General features: G+C 37.3%; 1 protein-coding gene across 2 annotated transcripts in view; it reads right to left on the bottom strand.

Moving 5' to 3' along the window:
• Positions 1-26,236, bottom strand: part of LOC131979488 (glypican-6-like) — a 111,043-nt gene that overhangs the window by 50,458 nt on the left and 34,349 nt on the right. For both annotated transcript variants that reach the window (XM_059343486.1, XM_059343485.1), the window contains exons 3-4: positions 16,634-17,025; positions 10,478-10,643 (exon numbers count right to left, since the gene is read on the bottom strand). In XM_059343486.1, coding sequence (XP_059199469.1) covers positions 10,478-10,643; positions 16,634-17,025 — 558 coding nt within the window. The remainder of the gene's footprint in view (positions 1-10,477; positions 10,644-16,633; positions 17,026-26,236) is intronic.

A 26,236-nucleotide genomic window follows, 5' to 3' on the forward strand; every position in this document is an offset into this window, starting at 1 on the left:
TGTGAGGCAACTACACCACTACACCACCATGTAGCCTTTACCGAGTCTATGAAGCAAAAGTGTTAATAATACACCAATCTTAATAATGAGATGACCCTCTGGAACTAAAGCTATATTAGTCCCGGGAAGAGCACCTTTAAAAATTAATCTGTAATGACAATGTGAGACAAGTGTATTTAAAATTGACATTGGCCTTCAGTCAGCTTTAAATTAAATTTCTTGGTGATATCTTAGTTGCTGGTCTAATTAATCTCCTGCTCAGGGGCCAGGCAAAACAAGCATATGCACAAGGACATCTGATCTAAGTGAGGGAATGGATTAGGGCTGCGCAATAATCACATTTTTATCGAAATCTTCTTGAAGAAATAAGTGTCAAAATATGTGTCAAAATACCAGTCTGAATTCAGGCGCCTACAAATAATTTATACTGTATGTCACACAAATACATATCTAAAGGAATTATGTGATTTTTTACGATGCCAATGTTTCCATCATTTTTGGTACACTAGTCTTAACAACATAAAAATAATTTCAAATAACACCAGAAATCTAGAGTTGCACTTGGAGAGCTCAGACCTCGACCAGAGCCAATTGTGCCATTAAGTGCTCCACTGATTGTCCATTTTCCAACAAAACCTCCAACCAAAATGACAGAATAGGTTTTTTGTTTTTTGTGAATGCCACTCATAACGACACACAAGAGTGTTTTGCGGTACAGAGTGGATTTTAAATAGCACACACATCATTATACATATACATTTGGTTTTTGGTAGTAAAAAAGGCTGCCGTTTCATTGAGTTAGGCTACAAAAACCATCGATCTAGGTTTATGGCAGCGTTTCTCTATCTGTGGGGCGGCCAGAAGGGGCTCGAGATGGCTTCTGTTTTTTTTTTTCTTCTTTAGGTCAGAACATGTAGCAGATCGAACTAATGTTTTGGTGTCGGAGCACCCCAAACTCATTTAAGGGACATACAACAAACAAATCCACTGCAGAGGTTGGGAATGGACAAGTTTCTTACTGGGGCAAAAAAGAAAAACATGACTAGCGGAAGTGATATAGTCAAGTAAAATGTGATGCACAAAATGTGAGTCACTGAAGTTGAGTAATGTTCAAATCACATTGTTTACTTTTGTTTTCATAGGGACCGTTCTCTTGGGTGAAAGATGTTTGTTTGACCCAACCACCACTCCCACATGCCCGAGCGAGGATTCTGCCATTTAAACTCCGCATCGCTGTCAATCATCATTATTTTATCCACTAGAGGGCAGGGGAGGACAGTCTAAAACGTAAATATTAGTCATATTTTGCTGTCTGTACAAACGACCCATGTGGTCGTTTTTGAGGGTAAACCAGTCTCATCGAAGCCACTGGTTTATTTAACTGCTTCCTTGATGGTCCCTTTTCTGTTTACACAACACATTGATAATAAAGGTGGGCGATATATATAGTCTACGATAATTTTGTTAACGTTGTTTTGAAGATATGCAATTTTACATTGAGTATTTATAATATCGCAAAAAAAGAAACAAACTGATATTAACCAATTTAATGTAAACACATTGAAGTTTAACTGGTAAATAAATCACATTTCCTTTACCATTTTTGGGTTAAAAAAAAAGAAAAAAGAATGGACATATTATTTTTGCCCATATCGCCCACCCCTAGTTGATAGCTGTTTCCAGTATTTAACCGAGAACAAAGAGCGAAAGAAACAGATGAGGTAAGCCATGAAATATGATCAGGAACTTAATTTTTGAATATTCTGACACCACATGAATGCAGCACAAATGCTCTCTCCAGAAATGTTTGTGAATTAAATTAAAGATCATTAATGTATCCGCCTCATAAATTGGATCCACTCCAAAATGTGGTGGAGTCTTCCTCTGCAACTGCATGCAACCCTCTTCCTTTCACCAGGTTTCATAAAAATTGCACCAGTGGTTTTTCTGTTACCCTGCTGACAAACAGACAGACAAACTACAGCATCACTTCCTTGACGGAAGTTATAAGAAACTTTAACAAGTTTTTTTCCCACACTTTGAAGGTGCAGTACAGCAGCAGAAAACACTGAATTTCAAAATTCAGTGCAATAAATAGCAGTGCAGCTTCTTATGATGGTGAAATGAAGGTGAGGCCCTGGTTAATGTGAACTGTGGGACTTTAAAAAAAAAAATTCTGTCACAGGTAAAGATTATTTTCATGAAAACGTGTTATATCCTGCAAGTGGAGTCTTTGAGTGAGAAGGTGTTGTAGGAAAAAATCGTTGCTATCATGGGCACAGCCTCTAGGTTTAAAGGATTTCTCACTCTTTGGTTGGATTAGTTTTCACCTCTCCAATATCTTGTCTTCTCTGGTCAGTGGAGCAGGTATATGATGTTGGTCTGAATGGAAGCCACAGGAATCAAGATGAATATCTTAGCTTCAGAACTGCACCGGCTCTGTGTCAGGACTCGCAGGTGTTCTACCAATTTCTCTCTGAGCCCTCGAGCCATAGCTTCTTATTCTTTTTCAGTGAGCTGATATAACCCATTTCTAGTTGACCACACTAGGTAAATAACGGCAAAATGGCTAACAGTCATGTCAGAGTAATAAACACTTACTGATCTAAGTATGTGTGGCTCATATCAGCATCATATATGGTATTACACGTCACATTATCTCTCCGTCTGTGCTCGATATGACAGAGCCTTCCTGACAATTTAACACCAAGAGTCAAGTCAATACCTTTTTTGTGGTTAGACCTTAAGTTAATAGAAAATCTTTCATCTTATAACAAGCGTGAAATGTCAGAGCCAAAAGATATAGAAGTGGTATTTAAACTACACTGAGGAACAATAATCCAATTGACAGAGTCCTGATGAAGACAGAATGGCCGCTGCTCGAAAGATTAATGGCAGAAATGTAAAACTGTCAATTTCAAGTGGAGCCGTGTCTGAATCATATTCCTCGTTAGTGTGGTCAATGTAGACCTTTTCAGTTAAATTGAAATACACTCGATTGGTCCGTGTAAGCATGCAGCAATCCATTTTACTGACACTAAATATTATATATTGTAAAATATTAGTAGAGACATAGAGAGTATCATAACCCTTCAAACGGATAAGTGCTTTTAAATAGATGGATGGAGATTAAAATTACAGTACAAAGAGACAGACTTGAAAAACAGAATGATAGGATAAGTGAATATGCTTTCTTGCCTTTTGAAACTCTCTTTAATGGATATTAATGCAGCTTCTGATGGTGACCTGTTAACTGTGTTTATTTCTAGTTAAATGTAAGCTGTGACTGGTGTTTCTGAGCAACGGATACATTACATTATTGGGCTTAACCAGCAGCAACAATAATAGCAGATCTGCTTTGGAGTATTTAACAGTTTTATGTAACAGCTTTATTTAGCATTGGGTTTTTATTTTATTTTACAATACCCTGGAGTACACTGTCATATCTTTTTAGCTTCGTTTAATGGCCATTGTAGGTAAAAAATAAAAAATAAAAAAAAGACAAAAATTCGGAATAAAAAACTAAACCTACTATCTTCATTAATTCCGTATAGATTAATTTACCTGATGCAGTCATGGTCCAAATCCTTAATAATTAAAGTTTGGAGCAGATCAAAATCATGTGGCGGATACATAGATTATTATTTTTATTTTTTGTTAACATTGTGAGATCGGGCATCTGACCCTGATGGAGATCTGTGTTCTGCAAATGTCCTTCTAGTTTATAATGTCTTTAGCCCTTAAAAGTGTTTTGCAATTAGGAGATATGATGAAGAGATATTGTAATTGGGTTACTTGGAAAATTTTACCTGCATTTTTATACCACTATCCCCAGTACAGCATGTGAAATACATGACTGAGTTAATGAACGGTCACAGGTTTGCAAAGCAGACACCCCATCATCTTCCTTCTTGCATTGGTAATTATGACAGTACCAGTGTGCTCTTTGAATAATAAAATATAATTTAGCAGCATGATGTTTTAATAATACAATAATCTCAATGCATGTTTAACCACTGCCATAGTTTTCTAATTCAATTATGAAAGGTTACATGCTGTTGTGCTGATATGAACTGTGAGTTACATAAAAGGTCAGCCATAAAGTACACGCTATTATGATAATTTTATTTAATAGAAAATTCATTCATAAAGGTTAACAAGAATGTTTTTCCCTCCAATAATTCTAAATAAAAATGAATCATATACCATATTGCACATAGTGCATCATGTATTAACAAATGCACAAACTGCATACATATGCATACATCTCTTCCTGTTTGCTTTCTTGTGAGACCATGAGGCCCTGGGCCAACTCCTGTTTTAGCCACTGTTGTATGCAGTTTTATCAACTTCTGACTGAATTCTTTTGGATTTCAAACAGACATCAAATATGTATTTATGTAGGTCAGCTCAACACATAACACAACACTATGTTTGCAACATGCCCCTTTGTGTGAGGAAAGATCATATATGGCGCACTGTGGTGCTTTCATGGGCTTGAACAACAGAAAAACCATATTGCAATCTATAATTAAACATGTTGCTAAGACCCATAAGTAAGAATCCTATAAACTATAATCCATGTCTCTATACACACTGCTTTCTATAAGCCCAAGTGAAGTGCATAAATACAATAGTCAACATATGTCAAGTATAATCTTCATATTCATTAAAACCATCTTTTGTGAGCAAAAGAAGAATGCTTAACTATCAAAAGTATATAATATTGCTTCTTTGGCAAGAAAATATAGTGATCAAATAAAATCTGTAATTATATATGGATTTCATTTTCATAATGCTCACTTGGATAGGCAATGGAATATATCAGGAGTACATAAGCTACTGGAGTTGGTGGCTTTCCAAATAAATCTAAATATTTCCTCAATACATCTTTAATATATATGCTGACTGATATCTATATCTATCTATCCATCTATCCATCTATCCATCTATCTATCTATCTATCTATATATATATATATATATATACACATTTTAAAAAGGGCGCTGATATTAAAAATTTTCTTACACACGGTATAATACCAAAAATATCCTTGGGGTGATTTAGTAATAGTATTAACCATTAATTTATTTTTTCAGATTTTTGTTTTTTATTGAAATGGTCAATCATTTTACTGATTCTAGACCTACTGTACTGATGTTCATTTATTTATTTTTATTAAAATTGTATTTATTATTATAGGAATTGTCAGTAATTGACTTATACTAAAGATACAGTATTGGTATTTATTTTATTCTATTTATTTTATTTGTATTTATTCTTGAATTGGTTGACAGTTGATTAATGAATGTATAATAATGTTAAATATCATTCAATAGAGCAGCCTTCTGAGTACTTTTGTCCACATTATAAAAAACAAATTTCATTCTAGCTCCAACATTCCCTGTATCAGCTGCAGTATTTTTTATCAGTGATTTTTTTCTCCTCTAAATTGGACATTAGTCTCAAAAATCCCAAATCAGTTGGATATGCATAAAGCATTGCAGGATATAAAGTTGGATTTAAAAGCAAACCTGCAGCTTGAACCTTTCTGTATCTGTTGACTTGGCCTAAAACTGCAATAAAATCTAGCAGCAGTTTGATAAAACCTCAGCAGCACATAAATTACCGATAGCCAAACTGTGATTTTTTTCATTTAAGGAACTACTACTGCTAATTTGAAATAGTACAACAAGTTCATCCAAATTACTAACTACTGCACTATCGAGTTTGGAAAAGAAAACTTTGAGGTCTGTACACTCTCTAGGACTCAGAGCTTTGAGTGGTTGGTAAACTTCATTAATGTTCCTTTACACTCCACTACACCCCCGCATTTATAAGAAAGTTTTCCTCTTTCCTTCCACACTGCAGCTGCTCTGCCCTGTGCTTGTTAAATACATGAAGACATTCATGCCACCATGGATTAATCCAACAAATTTAACTTTCATTTCTTGTCTCTCATGTAATGTATAGTCACAGAAATACAGAGGTAGAGTATACATTTTATTATGTAATCGCAGCAATCTGTTAAAATGTCTGTTTTCCAGTGCTTTGCAAAACAAGCACAACTGCCCCTGACCTTATTGATTACAAGCTAAATGTCCTTTGATATTAAATAAAGACATGTTTATCCACTGAGGAAATGAAGGCCTTGCTTTAATTTCTCCTTAGTGGTTGTTGCTAATGAAATCACTCCTCAACTTTGTCCTCAAAGTGTGCATAGAAAATATCTTTTATTCTACATTGAAAGGTAATATCTGAAGCAAATTACACTTAAAATACATAAATCACTTTGACTTGTCAATATGTGAATGGACTGTAACTTAACTTACAAAATGAGACCTTCCACAACTTTCTCTCTAGCCTAAAACTGCCTCAGGACTGATGTCTATAGAGAGGACTCAAGAAGGTTTAGTCGTAACAACCCAAAGGATGTCACTTGACTCTCTGTAGCTCCCCTACAGCGTCAACAGTGTGCAGTACTACCTAACATTAGCTTAGTGGTGGAATCCACTCATGTATGTAAAAAAAAGATAAAGAAAAAAAAAGAGTCCAACAGGTCCACATATGCATACACACAAAAAAATGTTTTATCTAATAAAGTTCTTCTGGCCAAACTGAAATGAGACACGATATGGGGAAAATAAGGGTAAACATTAGCAGGGCATTTGATTCAAGGAGGGACTCTTGTTTGGTTTTGGGCATCAAAACCAACCCTGAGTTGGTAATTCTCATGTTGGAAAACTTTTTATTTTCTCCCTAACTTACATGCTCGCTATCATCATTTCTAGCAGAATACTATCAGAGTAGATATGTTATTGGGTTAGCTTACTTCACAAGTACTTCATAAGCTAACATGATCCATGATAATAACTTGTGTGTGTTGATTTTAGCCAATAATAAATGATGAAACGGTACAAAGCCAAGGTGTTTAACTAATGATTGCTTTCTACTATACAGGGGCGACAGACAAGCCAACTCATCTAAGCTAAGCTAATATTAGCCAGTTAGCTACGAAGCAAGGATTTAGCTGATAAAGATTTTGCAGATAGGCTAATCTTGGTATAACATTTTTTAAATGAATGTAAAGAGATTGCGTCTGATGTTATGCACAAATAAAAAGTATAGTAAAAAAAAGATTTTGCAGACAGAAATTAGTAAGTATCATGAATTAACATGATGATATCAACATGATACCAGTCAATCAGGTTCAGTCTCGTGTATGTCACGTCACTGTTTTGGCCGATAACCTGGGTGCTCACTGCAAGCAACAGGATGCTGACTGCACGTCATGACTTAAAGGCCTCCACTCATTACAAGTATTTTCTGAAAATTACACATAGTACCTTTAAGAGACAGTTTTTGACAATGACACCAAATCAGATAACTCTGTAATGAAAATGTTAGTAGTTCGTGATGTTAGTGATCCATCTGAGAATCAACCCTCCATCCTGAAGCTCTTTGCAGCTTTCAGCCTCGTCTAGCTGCTCATTGTTTTGGTTCGCTGGTCCACAGTCCCAGTGGCTCTCACAAAGACTGGCACAAAACTTTGTGCAGCTGCTCCAAGGTCACAAACTTGCTCAAGCTGGTTGTACACTACTTGCCCAGCGTAAAATGGCAAAGAGCCAGAGATAACAAGGGATTGGTGAGGAGGACCGAACATCAAGCAGGCCAAGAAAGAACAACCCAAACACAAGCTAAAAGGAAAGTGGATACAGGGGGTACATTGATCAAGTGCTCGGAATCTGCTGGACGTGTAAGTAGGCGTTTGTTTGCTAACATACTCTTGATAAGCAGATAAAATATGGTGACTGGCGGTGTGAGTCTTAAGCCTTAAAGCATGACTCACAACAAGAGGGATTTTGAGAAATAAAGCACAAACGCTTTTTTTTTATCATCTAGTATGAGGAGTATAACAAGAGGTAATACAATATTCAATGCATCAGGATCAGAACTTCTAGTTTTAGTATAGTTTTATTTAGTATAGTTTTTTAAAATGTATTTTACTATGACTTTAATTCTGCTTAAAAAGATCCCAACTTCTTAGTAAAATGTGCTATGTCATATTCTCAACCATGCAGTTTTTGAGCAGTGGGATGTTTTATTTTCAAAGTTTTGTTTTTGTTTTTGAATAAAGTACTGCCATGGTTTATTATTCTGTCTGTCTGGTGTCATTAACTGTTTATTTCTCACATATTCGGTTTGTACAAGGTGTTGAAAGTTGATTTTTTTTTTCAAAGGCACCAATTCAGTCCTACAGAATGGGCCTATCTAAATGACAGCAGGAGTCATCTGTGTTAAGCATTCTATGAAATATTAAATAAATATATACATTTTTCATTCACGTTTGTACTTTTTTGTCTCTGAGATGAACAAATCCCCATTGAACTTCTCCTCACAAACACTGACACTCCCCGCGGTGCACTTCTGCCCTATTACTAGTCCCCATTTAGCCCAGCAGGAGTGCAGAATCCCATGAATAAAATCTTTTCATGCAAGAAAACGCTGATAGAAGAATGACAAATAAAGCAGCCTCTTATCCGAGGACCCAATGTGTGTCAATGGAACTGATGTTGTCAAAACATGATAACAACACAGCAGCAGCTGTAACCTCTCTGAAAATAGACGGTCAAACCTGACAACATAACACACCTATTTCTGTAATCCTGTAGATTTACAAGGTAAACATTTTGACCTGGACCATATTTTTACATTTTATTTATCATATCATTCCACTCTAAAGAAAACCACTGTAAAATGCCTTAATATAGCGCATACACTCAGCTTGCTTAAGCCAAAAGACAAACCCAAACAACATAGAAGTAAAATAAAAGGCCATTTGAATCCTATAAGCAACTCAATACCTAATTAAGAAATTACACTTACTTTGGGCTCTCGTATTGAATGATGTGGTGTTGTATAGATACTTCCTTTTAGCTTATCCTTTCCCATTATGGCACATTCAATGAGCGACAGGAATAAATAGACACATGGCATCTGACAAAAGTTCAGCTAAAAACAGCGCGTTGCATTGGTCACGGCCAGTTAGGACCAACAAGATCCCTTAGCTAAAGGACAGAATAGATTATCAAAACCGCCCACAACGCGCACATGTTATTGTATATACACGTATGGTTCTTGGTTGTAAAACAAAGGGCTGCAGTTTGGTTGAATGTAGGCTACAAAACCACTGATCTAGGTTTAGGGCATCCTGGTAAGGTGTTAAAAAAAGACAGTTTAAACAGTAAATAAATGTACGTAAATAGAGTGATGTGAGCCATAGAAGTGAGGTAAAAATAGGAAGTTATGTAAAAAAAAACAAAAAAAAAAAACGGGATTCACAAACAGACAACCACGGAAGTTATGGAAACAATCTAAGTTACGAAAAAAATCATTTACTTCCGTTTTCACACAGGACACAAACCCTGTTCTCCTTGGTTCAGCGTACTTTACTGTACAAAGCGATGTAGATGCACAATTGAGTTTATGTGGAGATAAGTATGTGAATAAATGTACGTAAATGCTGTAAAAAGAAGTAAAAAGAAGTAGTAACAAGGGTGACGTGACAACCATAGTTACTTAAAAACATGATGCACAAAAAGTTGTTCTGTGATGCTTAAATCACATCGTTTACTTTTGTCTTCACATGGGACACCACGGAACCCGTTCTCCTGGGGGAAAATCGGATGTTTGTAATCCGCTGGAGTATGAATTCCTTCATATAAACTCTGCTGCCACTAGAGGGCAGCTATGGAGAGTCTAAAGTGTAAATATGTGTCATATTTTGCTGCCTGTACAAACGACCTTTATGGTCATTTTTGAGGGGAGACCAGTCTCATACTATAAGCAACTCAATACACAATTGTAAAATTACCCTTAGTTAGGACTTTCGTAGTAAAATAAAGTGGTGTTGTATAGATATTTTTTTAGCTGATCCTTGTCCAATGTGGCACTTTCGCATAGGTTGCGGCAAATTAGGACATTCCAACAAAAAACAAATCAATGAAGCTGATTTTGAGGCTGATGCTTGATCGGGTCGCGTTCATTTACGACACGGTGTACGCTGTTGGCTCCTTCAAGAGCATAACAGCAATATTTTTGATATTAAAGAATCAAGTTACTGTTCTTGTACACCATTTGAGTGTCATGTATGAAGTGTCATGATTGCTGTTATTTCACATGTATCTGTTACTGAAAAGGTGTCAATAAAAAGTTGATCGCAAAAAAAAAAAAAGGATCAAGTTACTCCCTGTAGTGTAATAGGCTTGCTTGCAGCTATTTGTAATTGTCACTCAAGCTACAGCTTTCGCTATTTCTAAGTCTATCACACCTATTAGACCCATTTAACCACAGTATGGAGCCATACACTCTCCAGGTATAAATGCATCTTAAAATATCCTCATAGGTCTGACAGGAAATTGACAGAACCACAGCACCGAGGTGACAAACAGTTGGAATCACACTTGAAAAGACTTACCAATGTACAGGTTCCACTCTGGGTCCAGATCAGCTTGATTGGCCAGACAGCCCTTCACAACATTTAGGCAGTAGTTCTTACAGGGTTTAATCGCCGGCATGGCCTGACAATAGGGACAGTACAGCATCTTGGTCAGTGCTCGAATACATGCCGGAGTGCTGCTGACCTGCAATGACACAAAATGAAACAATGGTTGACATTTCCTTCAAAAAACACAATGATGTTCATTGCATTCTGTCATTTAGTAATTGCACTTCCAGGACATTTTCCATTTTCTTTTCGCTAAATGTTCCTGAATTCACCACAATTGAGGACAATTGTAAAGTGAATCACCCAGACCGAAAAAAAAAACCCTATTTGTATAATAGCGGTTATTAGACTACTATTGTCAGTTTGTTATTTTGAATGTCAAAACAGCTCAGACAAGAGAGAGGAATTGCTGCCCAAAGACTTTTGAACGTTCGCAAGCACCGTCAATCAATGTGTGTGTGATCACGTCAGACCATTTAACCTCCATTTAAATGTCAGATATTAGATAAAGGAAAATACTGTATTTAGTTGCCCACTCATCAGCCTGAACTAGCTGTCAAGCATTTTCCCGTCTATTATTCAGCTTTCTTTGGATTTTATTTCCATGACCTCACATACAAAAAAGATTGGAGGTTATTGTATGGCAGATGGAGTTAGAAGAGATAAAAATACAAAGCCCCAAAGAATAACTATCACATATTGTAGACAGGATACAGTTGCTGCTGAAAATTTTGGCACCCTTGTATGTTTATCCATACATTTATACATTTGGTTTGTAAATGAATAAAAAAGGTGGGGGGGGAAACATAATCCTATCTTAGGCTCTCATTTATTCATTCATTATCCTTAAAAAAAGATCTTAGCAATATTATTGGGACCTTTACAGAAGTTTCCAGAAATAATGGGATTTGGACCTTGGACAAATACAAAAATTAATTTACTTAATTAATTAACTACTGAGAGAGAGACGCAAGAAAACCCAGCTGATTTTCCAAAATACACTTTATGATAAACTTTCTGATTACAGAAAAAAAGAAGCCTGCAGAGAAAATATCAGTGGACCAACAGTCAAACTTGGAGGAGGTTCACTGATGTTTTTGGGGTGACTTTGCTGTCTTTGATACCAGGAGACTTCAATCTGTGCATGGTATCATGAAATCCGGAAATTACCAAGGTGCAAAGTTCCACCCAAAAAGCTGCATTTTCGTCAAAGGTCATGGGTCCTCTGGAAGGACAGTGACCCAAAAAAAATAACAGAAAGCACTTTAGAATGAAAATGCTGGCCAGATCTTAATCAAATAGATCACTTATGAAAAGATCTGAAAGCAGCTGAAAGAAAGCACTCTTCAGATCAGAGACAATTGAAGGAGTTTGCAAAAGGATAATGAGCCAAATCTGCCAATAGAGAGGTGTAAAAATCTCACTGAATCTAAGATTTGTCTATTTATTCTAAAATTGACTTTACTTGACTAGTTTGACTTTGGGGAACACCAGAGACTGAGACAGATGAGAGTATGTCTATAAAGAAATACTCTCATCTGTCTCACTCAGGAGGTACTGTGAGGAAGAAGGGAAGGGAATCTGTGGTGATTCCCTCACTCTCTGCTGTATTACTCTGCTGTATTACACTCAGGCCAAATGTGTAGACTGCGTGCGTTCCCAAGTGCAGCATCTTATCAGTGATTGTCTGTTTTTAGCACGTGCAAGCATGATGGTGATATTTCAGCAAGCAAATACAAACTTGACTTGTGACCCAGTAAGCTGATTTTATTAGATGCTTTCTTAAAAGCGTGCTGCACTCAACATTATTATCCTCAACACTCAAATGCTTGCACTCTGGAGCCCTGTAAAGATGTTTGAAATGAAATCTCCTGGGTCGCAGCTAATGGACTTTTTTCTGTGTTCCGTGAAGCACCAACAAGCATCTTATTAAGCATCTTTCAGGATGAAAACACACCTGACTACACCCAGAAATGTCATGCAAGCATTTAAGAATGTCTCACTTTCTAAATAAAAATAGAAATAATAACTCTAAGCATGTGCACTTCAGCTGAGGACATTCCTACACCCTTTCCCCACCACATTTTTTTTAAATGTCGGAAAACCAACAAGATCTCCAACCTAAACGACAGAGTAGACTGTGTGAGTGTTTGTCAAAATGAGGGTTTTGCGGCCCCCGGTACCGTGGGGTGTTCTAAAAATAGCAAACACGCCATTATATACACGTATGGTTTACGGTTTTAATAAAAGTCTGCAGTTTCTTTAAATTTAGGCTACAAAACCACTGACCTAGGTTTAGGGCATCCTGGTTAGGTGTTATAAAAGACAGTTTAAACAGATGAGAGCCACAGAAGTTCCGTAAAAAGGGAAGTTACGCTAAAAAAAAATGTTATTTACAAACCGACAGCCATGGAAGTTACGTAAACAATGGATGTTAGTCAAAAAGTATTTTACTTTTTTTTCCACACAGGACACCAAACCCATTCTCCTGGGTGAAAGTTCCCCATTTGTTCGATCCATCCACATCCCCACCCTCCCGCCTGAGTTTGACATACGCCATTTAAACTCTGCATTGCTGTCGATCATTACTATGACAGTACAAACCATAAATGTGAGTTGTATTTTGCTGCATTTACATACACCTTATATTGACGTTCTTGAGGGGAGACTATAGTCTCAGGAAAATCTGCTAAAAATAGGAAATTGTCTCCCTTTCCATTGCCAGTAAACTAGTAATCCTTTTTTTTTTTTTCTTCTGCTTTGTCACATTTGACATCACAAATGCACTGGCGTCTTACCTGACTCTGCAAAGAAATTGCTCAGTTTAACAGATCTGGGTTCCCCCATACAAAGATGACACTCCTCAATCATAACATATCATTTGTATGAATCCTACAGACGGTTTTAACCATTCCAGCTGACATTTAACTTGGACCTCTGTTAACACATAACACACACCTCACAGTCAACTGATGTAATCTGTCACCTAAAAACTGACTGAATATTCTAAAAATATTCCATCTGTCACACCTGACAGATGACACAACAAGACAGCAATCTGTTCTCAGCTTATTTAGAGGTCATGAGGAGAAAAAATATTTATAATATGAGGGTTGTCAAAATAATGCATTCATTTTAATTAGTTTGATTAATTACAGAAAAAAAATAACGCAGATTAATCACTCTCCTGACACCATACGTCCCTGAACATGCAACCGTCCACTGTAGCTTTGTAAACATGATGGAAGTGGAAGACAAAAGCGTTGTTTGGACCAGTGGACGGAAACTTTACATTTTAAAGACACGCACAGATGGGACCGTTGACAGAAGCACTGTTCTGTGCAGTGTCTTCAGGAAGTAATTTTTATACTATCGGGGTATATCAAGCTTGAAAAATCACCTCAACACAAAGCACTTAGCTGATAGATCCGCTGACACCTGGCACAACCCTGGATGCCACAGTGAGAGACACGCCTGTGTGAAGTCACACTCAAACAGGCTTTCACACTGAAGTTAGTCTATCTGTGACACATTAATCAACTTAATTGCAGAATGCATTTCAATGAAATGCAAATTTGGTGGTAATGTACGTAGAGGAGTTAACAGAGAATACTTTTTAATGATTCTTAAATAATTAATTCATCACAAAGTATGTAGTTGATTAGTTTTTTAATTGTTTGATAGCCCACTGTATTATAATTAGCATTAGTAAGTAGTAGAAAAAGGTAGAAAATGTGTCAATACTTTCAAACTTTGTAACCTCATCTCATGCTAAAAATGTGGTGATACAATGCTATTTAGAAAAATACCGAGCAATATTTATAATATTTTAGCAATAATAATAAAAACATTCTCCAACCACTGATCACTCTACACAAATACATTGTAGCCTCATTTGAATATGTGGCACCCAAACTTTGGAACTCTCTGCCGCCACCCCGGTCTGATATTTCTGTGGACTCTTTTAAAAAACACCTTAAAATCTATCTTTTTAGACAGCCGTTTGGATGATAGGCCCGCATTGTACATATCATTTTATAATTTTATGTTTCATTGTGTTTTAATTGTCTTATGTCCCCCTTTTTTCTGTAAAGCACTTTGTGATTTTATCTGTGAAAAGTGCTCAAAAAACAAATTTGCTCATTAACTTATTTACATTTGATACAGTTATAGTATCCAGTCTTCCAAAAATAATAACCAACAAAAAAAGGATTGCATTCTATGAAAATAGAAATGTGATTAAGTGACTGGTAGAATAAAGTATTTCTCCCGTGTTGTCTCTTGATTGAACAAAAAATCACTTGAGAAAATTGTGAAAAATGTCCATCCCAGTTTCTTACTAATTAAAAGTGAAGTCTTGTTTTGTCAGTCCAAAACTCAAAGATATGATCAAAAAAACAGAAGAAAGCAGTAATCTCCATATTTGACTGTCTAAAAATGCAATTTTTGCATGAAAAATGATCATAATGATTCATTAATTATCACAGTTGATGATTACTTTTGAGTTGATCCACTAATCAATGAGTCACCTCATTTTTGCATCTCAAGGTCCCTGTGACTTTAATTGAGACGGCAAATGTTGCCAGATTGTTAACACCTTTGCTTCTGTCTAATTCATTGCCATCTTACAGTGACTGAAGTATGAATAACCAGACAGATGATTATAAGATTTTAATCACTTCAGATAAACACAAGCAGATGCAGTGTTTGGGTAATGATCTGGGATGAGTACAGGCTTTGTTTGTGAGATGCAAACTCCAAACACAAGTTTCTGCTTCCTCAAAGCTCCGCCGGGTTTTCTGTTTTGTCTCTTAAGCTGCGAAAAGCAATAAAGTACTACATCATCTACTTTAATTCAATATATATCCCGGCAGCAATAAGCATGGATGTCACATCTTAAGAGGCGCTGTGCAACAGACACCTCTAGCAGGGTGTCTTATTCCATTATGCTTACACCCAATCCCTCATGATGAGTTTATACCCTGGGGATCAAAGGGTTGCAGTCCCAGACACATGACCTGGATCTCAGGTCCCCGCTGAAATGTCAAGAGGTGACGCTGGGACATGCTGGCTTGTGAGCAACGCAGAGTGTAACTCAGTAAACGCATACTAACAACACATCCTCCGTGGCTGCTTCTAAATGAGCCTCAGCACTACTACTGCTGAGGGTGGAACTGATACACACAGTGACGGGAACATAAAGTTCAATGAGTGCAACATGCTGGGACGACAAGAAAGCCAATTTATGATTTTATAGAGAACAGTAGTGTCTTCTCCTTAGTGAATATGTTTATATATATATTTCATTGCCTTCTGTTTCTATACTGTAAAGCAGGTCTATAAATATTTATAATAGTGTTGATAATCCAATCTAATAGATATCAATACAGTAGTGAAAAGAAACCGTGGTGGTTGGGGATTTGCGGCAGCGTGGTGCTTATCCAGGCTTCTCTCAGCCCGTAAGGAGGCGTGTAGAAACAGCACTGTTGTTGTTGAGTGTGACTAAATCCAAGCCTTAGCCTCTTGCTTTCCCTTTAATCTTACTTTGTACATGATGAAAACTACACGCACTCCCAGAGCAGCATGATATACTGCAGAAGCCGCGTTAAGATTGCATCGCATCAAAAGGAATACTAAGACTACAGCATGATTAATAGCTTCTGTATATACTGTGCTGAACAAATATTAGGAAATGTAGCAATAAACAGTGATGGCACAAATTTCTTTTCTCTCCTTTTTCATTGTCTGGGCATTTCTCTTGAGCAATCCACATAACCCGTCAACTCTGTTTTTATAGACAGCACCTGAACGAGTTGCCTCGAGCCCCGAACTTCCTGAAGACATGCACACAGAGAGCAAACATTAGTCAAGAACATGTCTGTGAGGAACTTGTTCGCAGTGTAAAAACCAAGGGGGAAATGTGTGCTTGCTGCAAAAACACCAAACAAGAGCTTGTAACAATCTGTATAGGAGACACAGTCTTCATTTCAGCTGAGGTCAAAAGCTAGATATGTTTTGAACAGAATCAGTGAGTGCATCAGATGAAATTTGAAAATGACAGAAGCAAGCAGTTGATTGGGTGTTTTATATTCCTGTTAAATTCTACTTAAGTGGGGAGCACCGTACCTTCGACACCCTCTGAGCCACCTCCCGGCCAACAGAGAGCCCCTGGACAAATGTGCGTGCAGCGATGAATGCCCGGGTAACCTGAGCCTTGAGCTTCCTGGGCACGTCTCCAAAGGGCTTGAGCTGGTCGGTGTACTTACTGATACACTCCAGATAGTCCTCCGTGATGACGTACTGGGAGTTGAGCAGCGTGAACATACGCTCCAACAGCCGTGACCAAAAGTCATTAAGCATTTCCTCCAGGTTAACATTCCCTCCTGTGTAATAGCGCTTCAGCTCTGCAAACAGGTTCTCAAAGACCTCAGAGTTCTGCATGTAAGGCTTGCCGTAAGTCCTCACGAACATCTCATTCAGGGACCTCTCCGTGTTCTCCAGTAGCTCCAGGAAGAATTCTAGTTGAAGAGGGAAAGAAAAAAAGAGTTACTTATTCTCTTTCATGTGTGACGGATGGGTTATACTGTACATTGCATACATAGATATGGCTTGATAAGATGCATTGGGAACCTTTAATTTGTGACTAAAATAGAAATGCAGCTATATTACATTCACTGTGTCAGATCTAGGGATACAATGCAGCTTAGTAAAGAAGGTCTGCTTGATTGTAACAGCAAATAAGCCAACAACCGAAAACATTCCAAAATAGCAAATCAATTAGGGCTTCTGATACTGATTTCATTTTGAAGAGACTTCACAGTTTTGTTGATCTTCATCTCCTGTGAACTTCTTCTTAGACTGCAATGGGAGCCTACTCCGTACATATATAGAGCTGGAAAGCAATAAGTTCAGTGTTTGCAGTGCGTGAGGCCAGTGTTGTCTATATATCACCTGTAAACCCAAATACACTTCTGTACCTTGATAGAAAGGATATATATTGCTGAAAAATTTCCTATAAACTGATTTGCACTGGAGTATTGCTCCATATGCTGGAAGCATAAGGCTGTCAGATTAGGTGCAATAAATGATCCTTCAATGTGATTATGATTCCACAATGCAGTTTGTCTGTAGCGTTTGCAGGCGTTCCGCGTTCTCCTTTTTAGGCACCACTTGTTGTCAGCCTCACGACCTCTATGACTCACCACAAATTGGGTAGGGATGATAATATTTCTGACCATCTGCTATCCATAATGATAGTCCTCGCTTTCAAGGACCAATATTAAAATTTAAATAGGCTTCAAAACTCTGCACATTTAACTGCAAAATGAAATAGTTCAAGACTAGACAGAAGAGGCTGCAGTCCCATAAAGGGTGGTGGAGGTTATAGAAAGTCTTTTATATTCCTCGGTTATTGTCTTTCATAGGGCAATGTGTTCAATCCGAAGCTTTAAAGCACAATTAATAGGTTTTTCCCCCACTTGTTAACAGAAGAGAGCTGTAAATAAATATTGACATATTATCACCTCATAAAGTTAATAAGGCAGACGTGTTAGCCAACAGTTGCCGGGTTTACAGGTCTAAAAGATAGCATTTCTTTGTAGCCGTGTTTTTGGATACGACAGAAATTTATTTCCAGTATTCACGTTCTATGTTCTATCATGTCAGTTGAATGTTCACATCCTCAGCATAAAAATAAGCATAAAAACGTTTTTTTTTTAGAAATTTGTTGAGGGAAAAGCGACTACTGTACATCACTTGACTTTAATTACTACTATGGCCACTAGAGGTGGGAATCAGCAGAGGCCCCATGATACGATTTTATCTCAATACTTGAGTCATGATACGATATTATTGCAATTTTGAGCATTTTGCGATATGGTGATATTGCAATACATTATATTGCAATTTAACTGTTTAACTGCATTTTGTGTCCACTAAGTTAAGTTCAATCAATAATTGTTTTGTCAAATAAGAGAAAATTCTCAGTCTATTCATTTCACATCAGTCTTTTTATTTCTCCACAATAAGAGTCAAACCCACAGACTGACCAACAAAGTATTCAGTCAAACTGAACTGAACTGATATCAAACATGTATGGACGACAACAACTGCAGCATTTTCTCAAACTTTCCTCAACTTTAAGCTTTACTGCTCTGAATTTTTTTTGAATGAAACATAACAAAAGCCTAACTTTGCAGCATTATTTTGACAACTTCCCGGCACTATATCCTGATACACATGATGCCTATCGATTACCTTAGATCTTCTAGTTTCATATGACACCATATCGATATTCGGCGTCCATGAATCGATACAATATTGCCACGCACAATATCACGATAATATGCTGTATCGATTTTTTCCCCCACCTCTAATAGCCACTAGAGGTTGCTACGGTGGCTTTGAGAGCTCACAGCACTGCAACTGAAGAAAGCACATGCAAATACACAAAACACAAGCAAATTGAGAAAACATCAATCATCATCAATTTGACAACACAACCGCAGCATTTAGGAAACGCACTGCAAAGACCAAAGCGATCAAAGCGATGCAAATAGACCACAACACAACAGAAGTGTTTCAATAGAACACTTTAAAGTCCATGTCTGGACACACATCTCATATCATCAAGTTATTTCAAGATAATGATAATTTCATGTTATAACGTAATAATATGAAATTATCACGATATTTCATGATAATGATATTTTCATGATAATGATATTTTCATGTTATAACGTGATATATAGCATTAGCTCGCAAGCGCTAGCCCGTACAATCACATTGCAGTTAAACAAATCAAATAAATGAATGATACACGACATCAACGACACCGAGTTGGTCTAGGTTTTGCTAGCCCGCTAACGCTAGCACGCTATACTGCTCGCCGGCTAACATTAGCACGTGTGAAATTATCATGATCTTGAAATAACATGATAATATCACAAGCGTGTCCAGACATGTGCATCACTTTTAAGTGTCCTCTGGAAACACTTCTGCTGTGTTGTGGTCTTTGCATTGCTTTTTCTTAATGCTGCGCTTGTGTTGTCAAAGTTTTCTCAATTTGCTTTTGTTTTGTGTATTTGCATGTGTTTTCTTAAGTTGCAGCGCTGTGAGCTATCAGGGCCACCGGTTGTTGCCTAAAAAACGTGGGCCATCATAAGCTGCTTGCACAGATGAACTTTACAGCCTTTTGTGGGTGAAGACAGTCTGATCAAACAGTAAAATTGCTGGCCGCAAAGGTAAAACAATAGGCTAAGAGTTTGGAGAGTTGAACACCTATAATTCTCTGTGGGTTGGTCACTCAAGCAACACCTTTCACATTACACATAGCCATTTGATCCATTGTTCATGTACAAATATTAATTAGTCCAGCTTCAGATCTCTAATTTCACTGCTGTACAGCCAAGTGGAAAAGGCAGTGAAGGTGTGAACAAAGGCTGCAGTAAAACACTAAAAAGTGTGCTGATAGTTAAAAATAATGAGCTGTGTGAGTTATCTCTGTAACAGCATGCCATGAAGCCTGTTACTTCTAGGGATTTTTACCTGCATTTTACAGTAAGTGACACCCTTGTACTTCTCACTGTCAGAATGGTCTGAATTAACATCTGCAAAGCAATTAATTGTAGCTAGGTCACACAAGCACATATTCACTGAGAGATCCTCTGAGCCACTCACATCGCAGTCACTTATCAGAACGGCCCTGACAAAGCTGTAATGGATTTGAAGTGGTCATTAGTGCTCAGCAATGCAGGTGAAATTAAAAAATTACAGCAGCAGAGAAACAAAATGGCATGATGACACATCAAATCACATCTGGTTGGCTGTATCAAGAGCTGTCCATGCTGCACACCATTGGAAAGCTAATTATGAAAAATATACCTCATGCAGGATGTTGGTACCTTATGGAGACAAATTTATTTTTTGATGCAACCAGCAGCTTGATGTTAGTTTGGAGGGTAAAGTTCACATTTGCCACAGGGGAAAAAAAGCAGCATTAAATCTATCCAATCAAACCCGCTTTTGATTTATTACATGCAACATGCTTGTAAAACACTTCTGTTCTTATCACAAGTAATTATCGTTCATTAGCATGTCTTATCAGGTACATACAAATATTACAGTAAGATGTCCTCAGGAGATCTGATTAAATTAAGCTTTACTTTCACACACATTTCCCCCGCTATCTTAAGAGGATATGACTTTTTCTTTCAGTAGCGCATACAGTATGCAGGGCTTGTGATGTTGGTCAAAGTATTTCTTGAGACTAGAGTAAATGAAAGACTACAGTGAGCAGTTCTTTAAATATGCAAAGCTCCAAGCATGATTTGTGCTTCAGAGACTCCTTGTTGGTAATGAAAATAGTCAGTGGTGCTGAGCGATATGCACGCTGATTAATGACAGCTTCAAAACTAATTTCTTTTTTTTAAATATGAATTTTAGAGAAAAAAACATCTTAATGCACTCAGGTTCTTTCCCCCAATGCGTGCGCTGCAATATTAATAGAATATAACAGATGTAATTAAGACAGAATTTATTGTTAATGTGGACAGTATATTTGATAGAATTCTTAGCTCTGTTTTGGAGTGATTACGATGATTAATTACATTATAAATGGGTTCAGTATAATTCAGTGACTAATATATTTAGTTAAAACAGACAACTTAATCTAATTAGGGAAAATTCATAAGAGGGATCGTATTTCACAATAACAAATTTAGGGAAATGTCAGAGACTAAAATTATCAGGAAAGCTTATATGAATCCTCAACACATCTTGGTAATTAAGAGGTCTGTCCAAATGAATGGCCGCAGGAGCTGCAAACAGCGGATAATGATGCTGAAATGCTGGACAGGGGTGATTCTAATACTCCCAACTTGCAGAAAGTTCATTACATTTCACTGATAAAGCTCAGTTTGGCTCAGATTCCTCACTGTGCACACAGAGCTGTTCAGAGGTTACACAGAGCCATTCTCTCTGTAATAAAGAGAAAGCCTGTGTCTTCGGCTTCTACAGCTGCTTGCTGATGGATGCTCTCCGAGATGTTAGAGATGTCAGTGGTAGCCTCAATTACTGCAGTCTTAAAACAGAGTGCTCTTATTTTAAATCTTTGAGCCAGATGATGAAAAAAAAAAACACAAGTTAACATGCTTTTCATTTATAAGCAGACCAGCGTTTTCAGAGAAACTGTGAAACAAATAACCAGCGGAGGTATCTGTTGATGGGATAACATCTACTGTGAGGACCCTCATGGGAAGTGGCCTGCAGAATTAATTACTGCAAAGTCTCCTGAACTGTGACCAGACATAACTTAGGAGGATAAAACGGGTTGCTTTTCCACCACACTTCACTTTTCCTCAGTTGAGTAATTGCAATCTATCATAAAAAAGAAAAAAAGAAAAAAAACAGAGCGGTAAGGAAACTGTGGCATTGGCTTCCTGGACCACATTTTCACTGGACCACAGTCGACATCTGTGCAAGCAGAAGTCCGTAAAAACGTATTTGTGCACAAACAAAGTAATAAAAAGCATACATCAGGCTGAAGTCAACACCTTAAATGGTTATCAGCATTATCGCCTGTGGGTTAATAGTCATTTAGCAGCAAAGTTAAATCTGAGTTTTACATCTTGAGAAACAGATTAATTTGCAAGATGCTCGTTCTTTGTGATGTGATGAATATCTCAAAATGTATGTTGACCTGACTCAGACAAAATCCATATAAGTACATAAGTAGCTTTAGGTATAAACAGGGCCTCAGAGTGGAGGGCAATTTAAGAATCAATACAATGAGGCGGTGCACTTACTGCAAAATCTCAGAAACAGATCATTTGTTCACCTTCATTCATCAAAGCTGGGCCTAAGTTAAACTCTCACCATCAAACAGAGATTTGATAATTGTAATAATTTCAGGCGGAGATTAATTCAGTTAGTGTGGCTTTATTCAGACAATGTGATGCTGCCTTTTTGTGTCTTATCATTTTGTGTTAAATTGAGGAGGTGTTACAAAATAATAAAGATGTATAAAGAAAAATGATCATAAATTGGAACATGTTGGAGAGAATTGACCCCCTATGGCCCTGTGGATAAAACACTAAAAGACTAAAAGATAGTGAGTAAATTGAAGTCTCTGAGGTGAATGTAAATTTAAATTTGAAATTGTTTTTTTATGCATCTTTTCTGTTTGTTTGCAAATTAGAATTTATTTTGCTCATAAATGCAGTGAATTTGCATAAATTATTGTGAATATAAAATGAGAAATTCCTTGAGGGGACTGACCAGTGCTAAAATGTTGCATATAATAAATGCTCTGTACTTTCTTTGGTACCTCCTGTGCAATGCTGTATTGCACACAATACATTACGGTGAATGCAGGATTGAGTTTCAGGGCCATACACCAATAAACAGTACCAAAAGAGCCGAATGCACTTACAGAAAGTTAATGCAGTCAGTACATGAAGGTTTTTCAGATCTTTTGTTAGATGTCATCTAAGTAAAACACATTCCTGCCAGCAAAAAACATTGTCAAAACTATCTATCAGTAATATATCAGTGAAGTTGAACCTTGTAAAGTGGAAGAAATTGCTAATTTTGTTCTCATGCAGCAGAAAAAACAGCATGTTTTCTCCAGCAGAACCACTTGGTGTCTCCTTAAGGACAACAGCCAATCAGAGAGGGAGCCCTGTTCTTACTTTGTGATTATTGAAACTGTATCAAGTAAAACACACAGCTCGGTTACAACCTACCGGAGCCACCCATGCCTGTACATGAAACTAGCAATTTTGCTGCCAAAAGGAACACTTAATAATTGCACTTGTCAGTCATAAGTGGTTCATTGATTGGCCTGACAGGAGGTACAGGTTTCAAGAGGGCTCTGAATGCTTTGCTACTATACAGAATGTAACAGACCATTTTAGTCTCCATTTTTATATATTACTTCTTATTTCCTGTCTATTGTGAATCAGACAATGATGGTTAGAAGCAGGGGCACACTGCAAATAATTTGTTTCTTACCAAGACTGAAAAAACTTAAGTGTTAGATAATTTATCTTGTTTTAAGAGTTAATTTCGTATTTTAACTGTTTAACATGCTTATTTCTAGATTTAACAATCTTAATTCAAGACATCTTGTCAAGTGAAATTATCTTTCCATGCAGCAAGATCATTTCCCTCAGATTTAGTGTTTTTATCTTGTTTTTTAGATACCTTTTTTTGCAGTGCAATCAATGTATGATTGCAGCTGCTGGAAATAAAAGTGCTAATATAATGGAATCTAATTATATAAAACACAATTTGCTCATATTTGAAAGCAATCAAGAAACCGGAAGAATTTTGCTAAGATTTGGAAAATTTAAGTGAAATCTTTTGCATTTCCATAAATGTTGCAGCTTGTCCATGAGAAATCACACAGAGAAAGATTAAAATAGTCTCAGACATTCCCACATACAGATTTTGTACTGCTCAAAGATACTGTGGCATTTCTGTTTGAATCCTGCCTTCTCTCCCAGTCTCCAACTGGAGAGTCCAATAGGACTTCCGAACTAAAGGATGGTTTTGCTGAGCAAGCATGCCCTTTTCAGCACTTCCCAGCTCCACATTCATTTAGTCAAACACATCCACACCTGGTAGCTGGCCAGCACAATGCGGCCTCCTGTGGTTGGCAGCTTTTGAGGAGTAATTTAGGGTTAAGCACTTTGCTCAAGGGCATATCCACAATGGCTGCTGAGGGAGGAGAGACAGGATACAAAAAGTTGCCACCTTTGGCCATGGCAAAAGTAACACTGGCTTAACTGTATCCACTGCAGTTTGTTTGTTTTGATCCAGTGATGGCATTCTCTAAAAAGTTTTACCTAAAATTGTCAAGAATCTATGGTAAATTGTACAAAACTGTGAATATTTGTCAAAACTGTAAAAATGCTTTTTACAACCATACCTTAACGCAGCACCAGGGGTGGCACAACTCTCCAAATCCATTGATTTTAAGGTCACAATTCGATTCAATTGTTGTTTTAATTTTTTTTTTCCTAAGCACTGAATGGCTGCACTGTCAAACTATCGAGTCTTGATTTGTAAGATTCAGCAGACCATTGGTTTTATCACGTTACAGCTGCTATCTACATATTCAAATTATTCTTTAAAATGATAGTATCAAGAGTGATTTAACCAACAATTGTTTTTGGACTGACCAATACTAAAATGTAATCACAAAAACTGTTAAACAACAAAAAAGAGCCACTTAATGGCAAAAGGGTACTTTACAACAACAGCTTGAGCTACAAAGAGTTTAAGATGTGCACTTGAATGCACCATGAAGTCCCTGCAATTGACTACAGTGGCTGGTAACGGCCCAACATATTCACATTCGTAAAAATGTGTCCTTGGGTCACCGTACTTTACTATAAAAAGCAATATAGTAGCACAATCAACTTTTAAGAGGAGATGATGTGACAGGAGCTCTCCATAGTTGAGATGAGCGCTGATTCGGGATCCACAGATTACTGCAGAATAGAGGTGGGGGAAAAAAATCTATACATCATAGTATCGCAATGTTTTTCCATTCATGTTTGATATCAGTTCAGTTCAGTTTGGCTGAATACTTTGTTGGTCAGTCTGTGGGTTTGACTTTCATTGGGGAGAAATAAAAAGACTGAAGTGGGATGAATAGACAAATAATAATAATAATAATATAATGTTCTCTTATTTGACAAAACAATTCTTGATTGAATTTAACTTTGTGGACACAAAATTAAGTTTGTAGGGCTCACAGCTATTCCACAAGTTCATTTGGATTAAAGACTGAATGCAGTGAGAATTATCAACAAATTCTCTCCATGCTTCAAGATGGAGGTCGTTCTTTGTCCCCCTCCAAACAAAGACAAACGACCCCCACCCCCACAGGTATCTGGAGATACCTAAAGGCGTCTCATTGGCTGATACCAACAGGAAATACAACTTCCAGGTTGAGACACAAAAGTGTCCTGCAGCCACCCCTTCCTTCTCTTCTCTTCTCAACTCCCTGAGGAACAGCATGCCTGCTGTCCTGGTCTGATCTTCCAGGAGGAAGATCAGACACCTTCCCTCTGTCTCCAGCTCTAAGGGGAGGCCCCAAACCAAGTGGGCCCACCACGACGCTTCTAAGTTTCCTGCCTGTGATCTATACTGGACATAATCACAGAGACCCTCACCAAGCTTCTGGAGCCAACAGCAACCAGCGCTACAACCACCAAAACCCAACCAGGAACCAGATTCTTCTCCAAAAGGATTTCTGCTTTCCCTTTCAACTCTGGACTCTGTGGTATAGTACTGGGCAGTTAGTAAGCAAGAACAAGTTTGTTAAGCTTTAATCAATGGTGTTGATCTCTTGTGTGTTAAAGTATATTTGTTGGGATATTTTGTGTAGTTCGATCATTTGAAGTTGTATGATTAATGTTGCTCTACATATCTCAAGTTGTACATGTAAATTAACTATAACTCATTTGATTTGCTCACACACTAATCCACATGAAATATACTTTAATTTGGCTTCCTACAACACATAGACCTTCAAGACCGCATGGTCTATTGTTCTTCAAGAACAAAAGGGCTTCCGCCATTTTGATTTATTTAAATGACTTTCGGCCTTTCGGCCGCCATTTTGTTACACATTCTTTCTCAACCACATTTCCACTGTAAATAGTCTTTTAGATTAGTTATTGTGTGTTCTGTTTGCTTTGCTTTATTTAGAATAAATAT

The sequence above is a fragment of the Centropristis striata genome, chromosome 10 (assembly GCF_030273125.1).
Source record: "Centropristis striata isolate RG_2023a ecotype Rhode Island chromosome 10, C.striata_1.0, whole genome shotgun sequence".
Classification (NCBI taxonomy): domain Eukaryota; kingdom Metazoa; phylum Chordata; class Actinopteri; order Perciformes; family Serranidae; genus Centropristis; species Centropristis striata.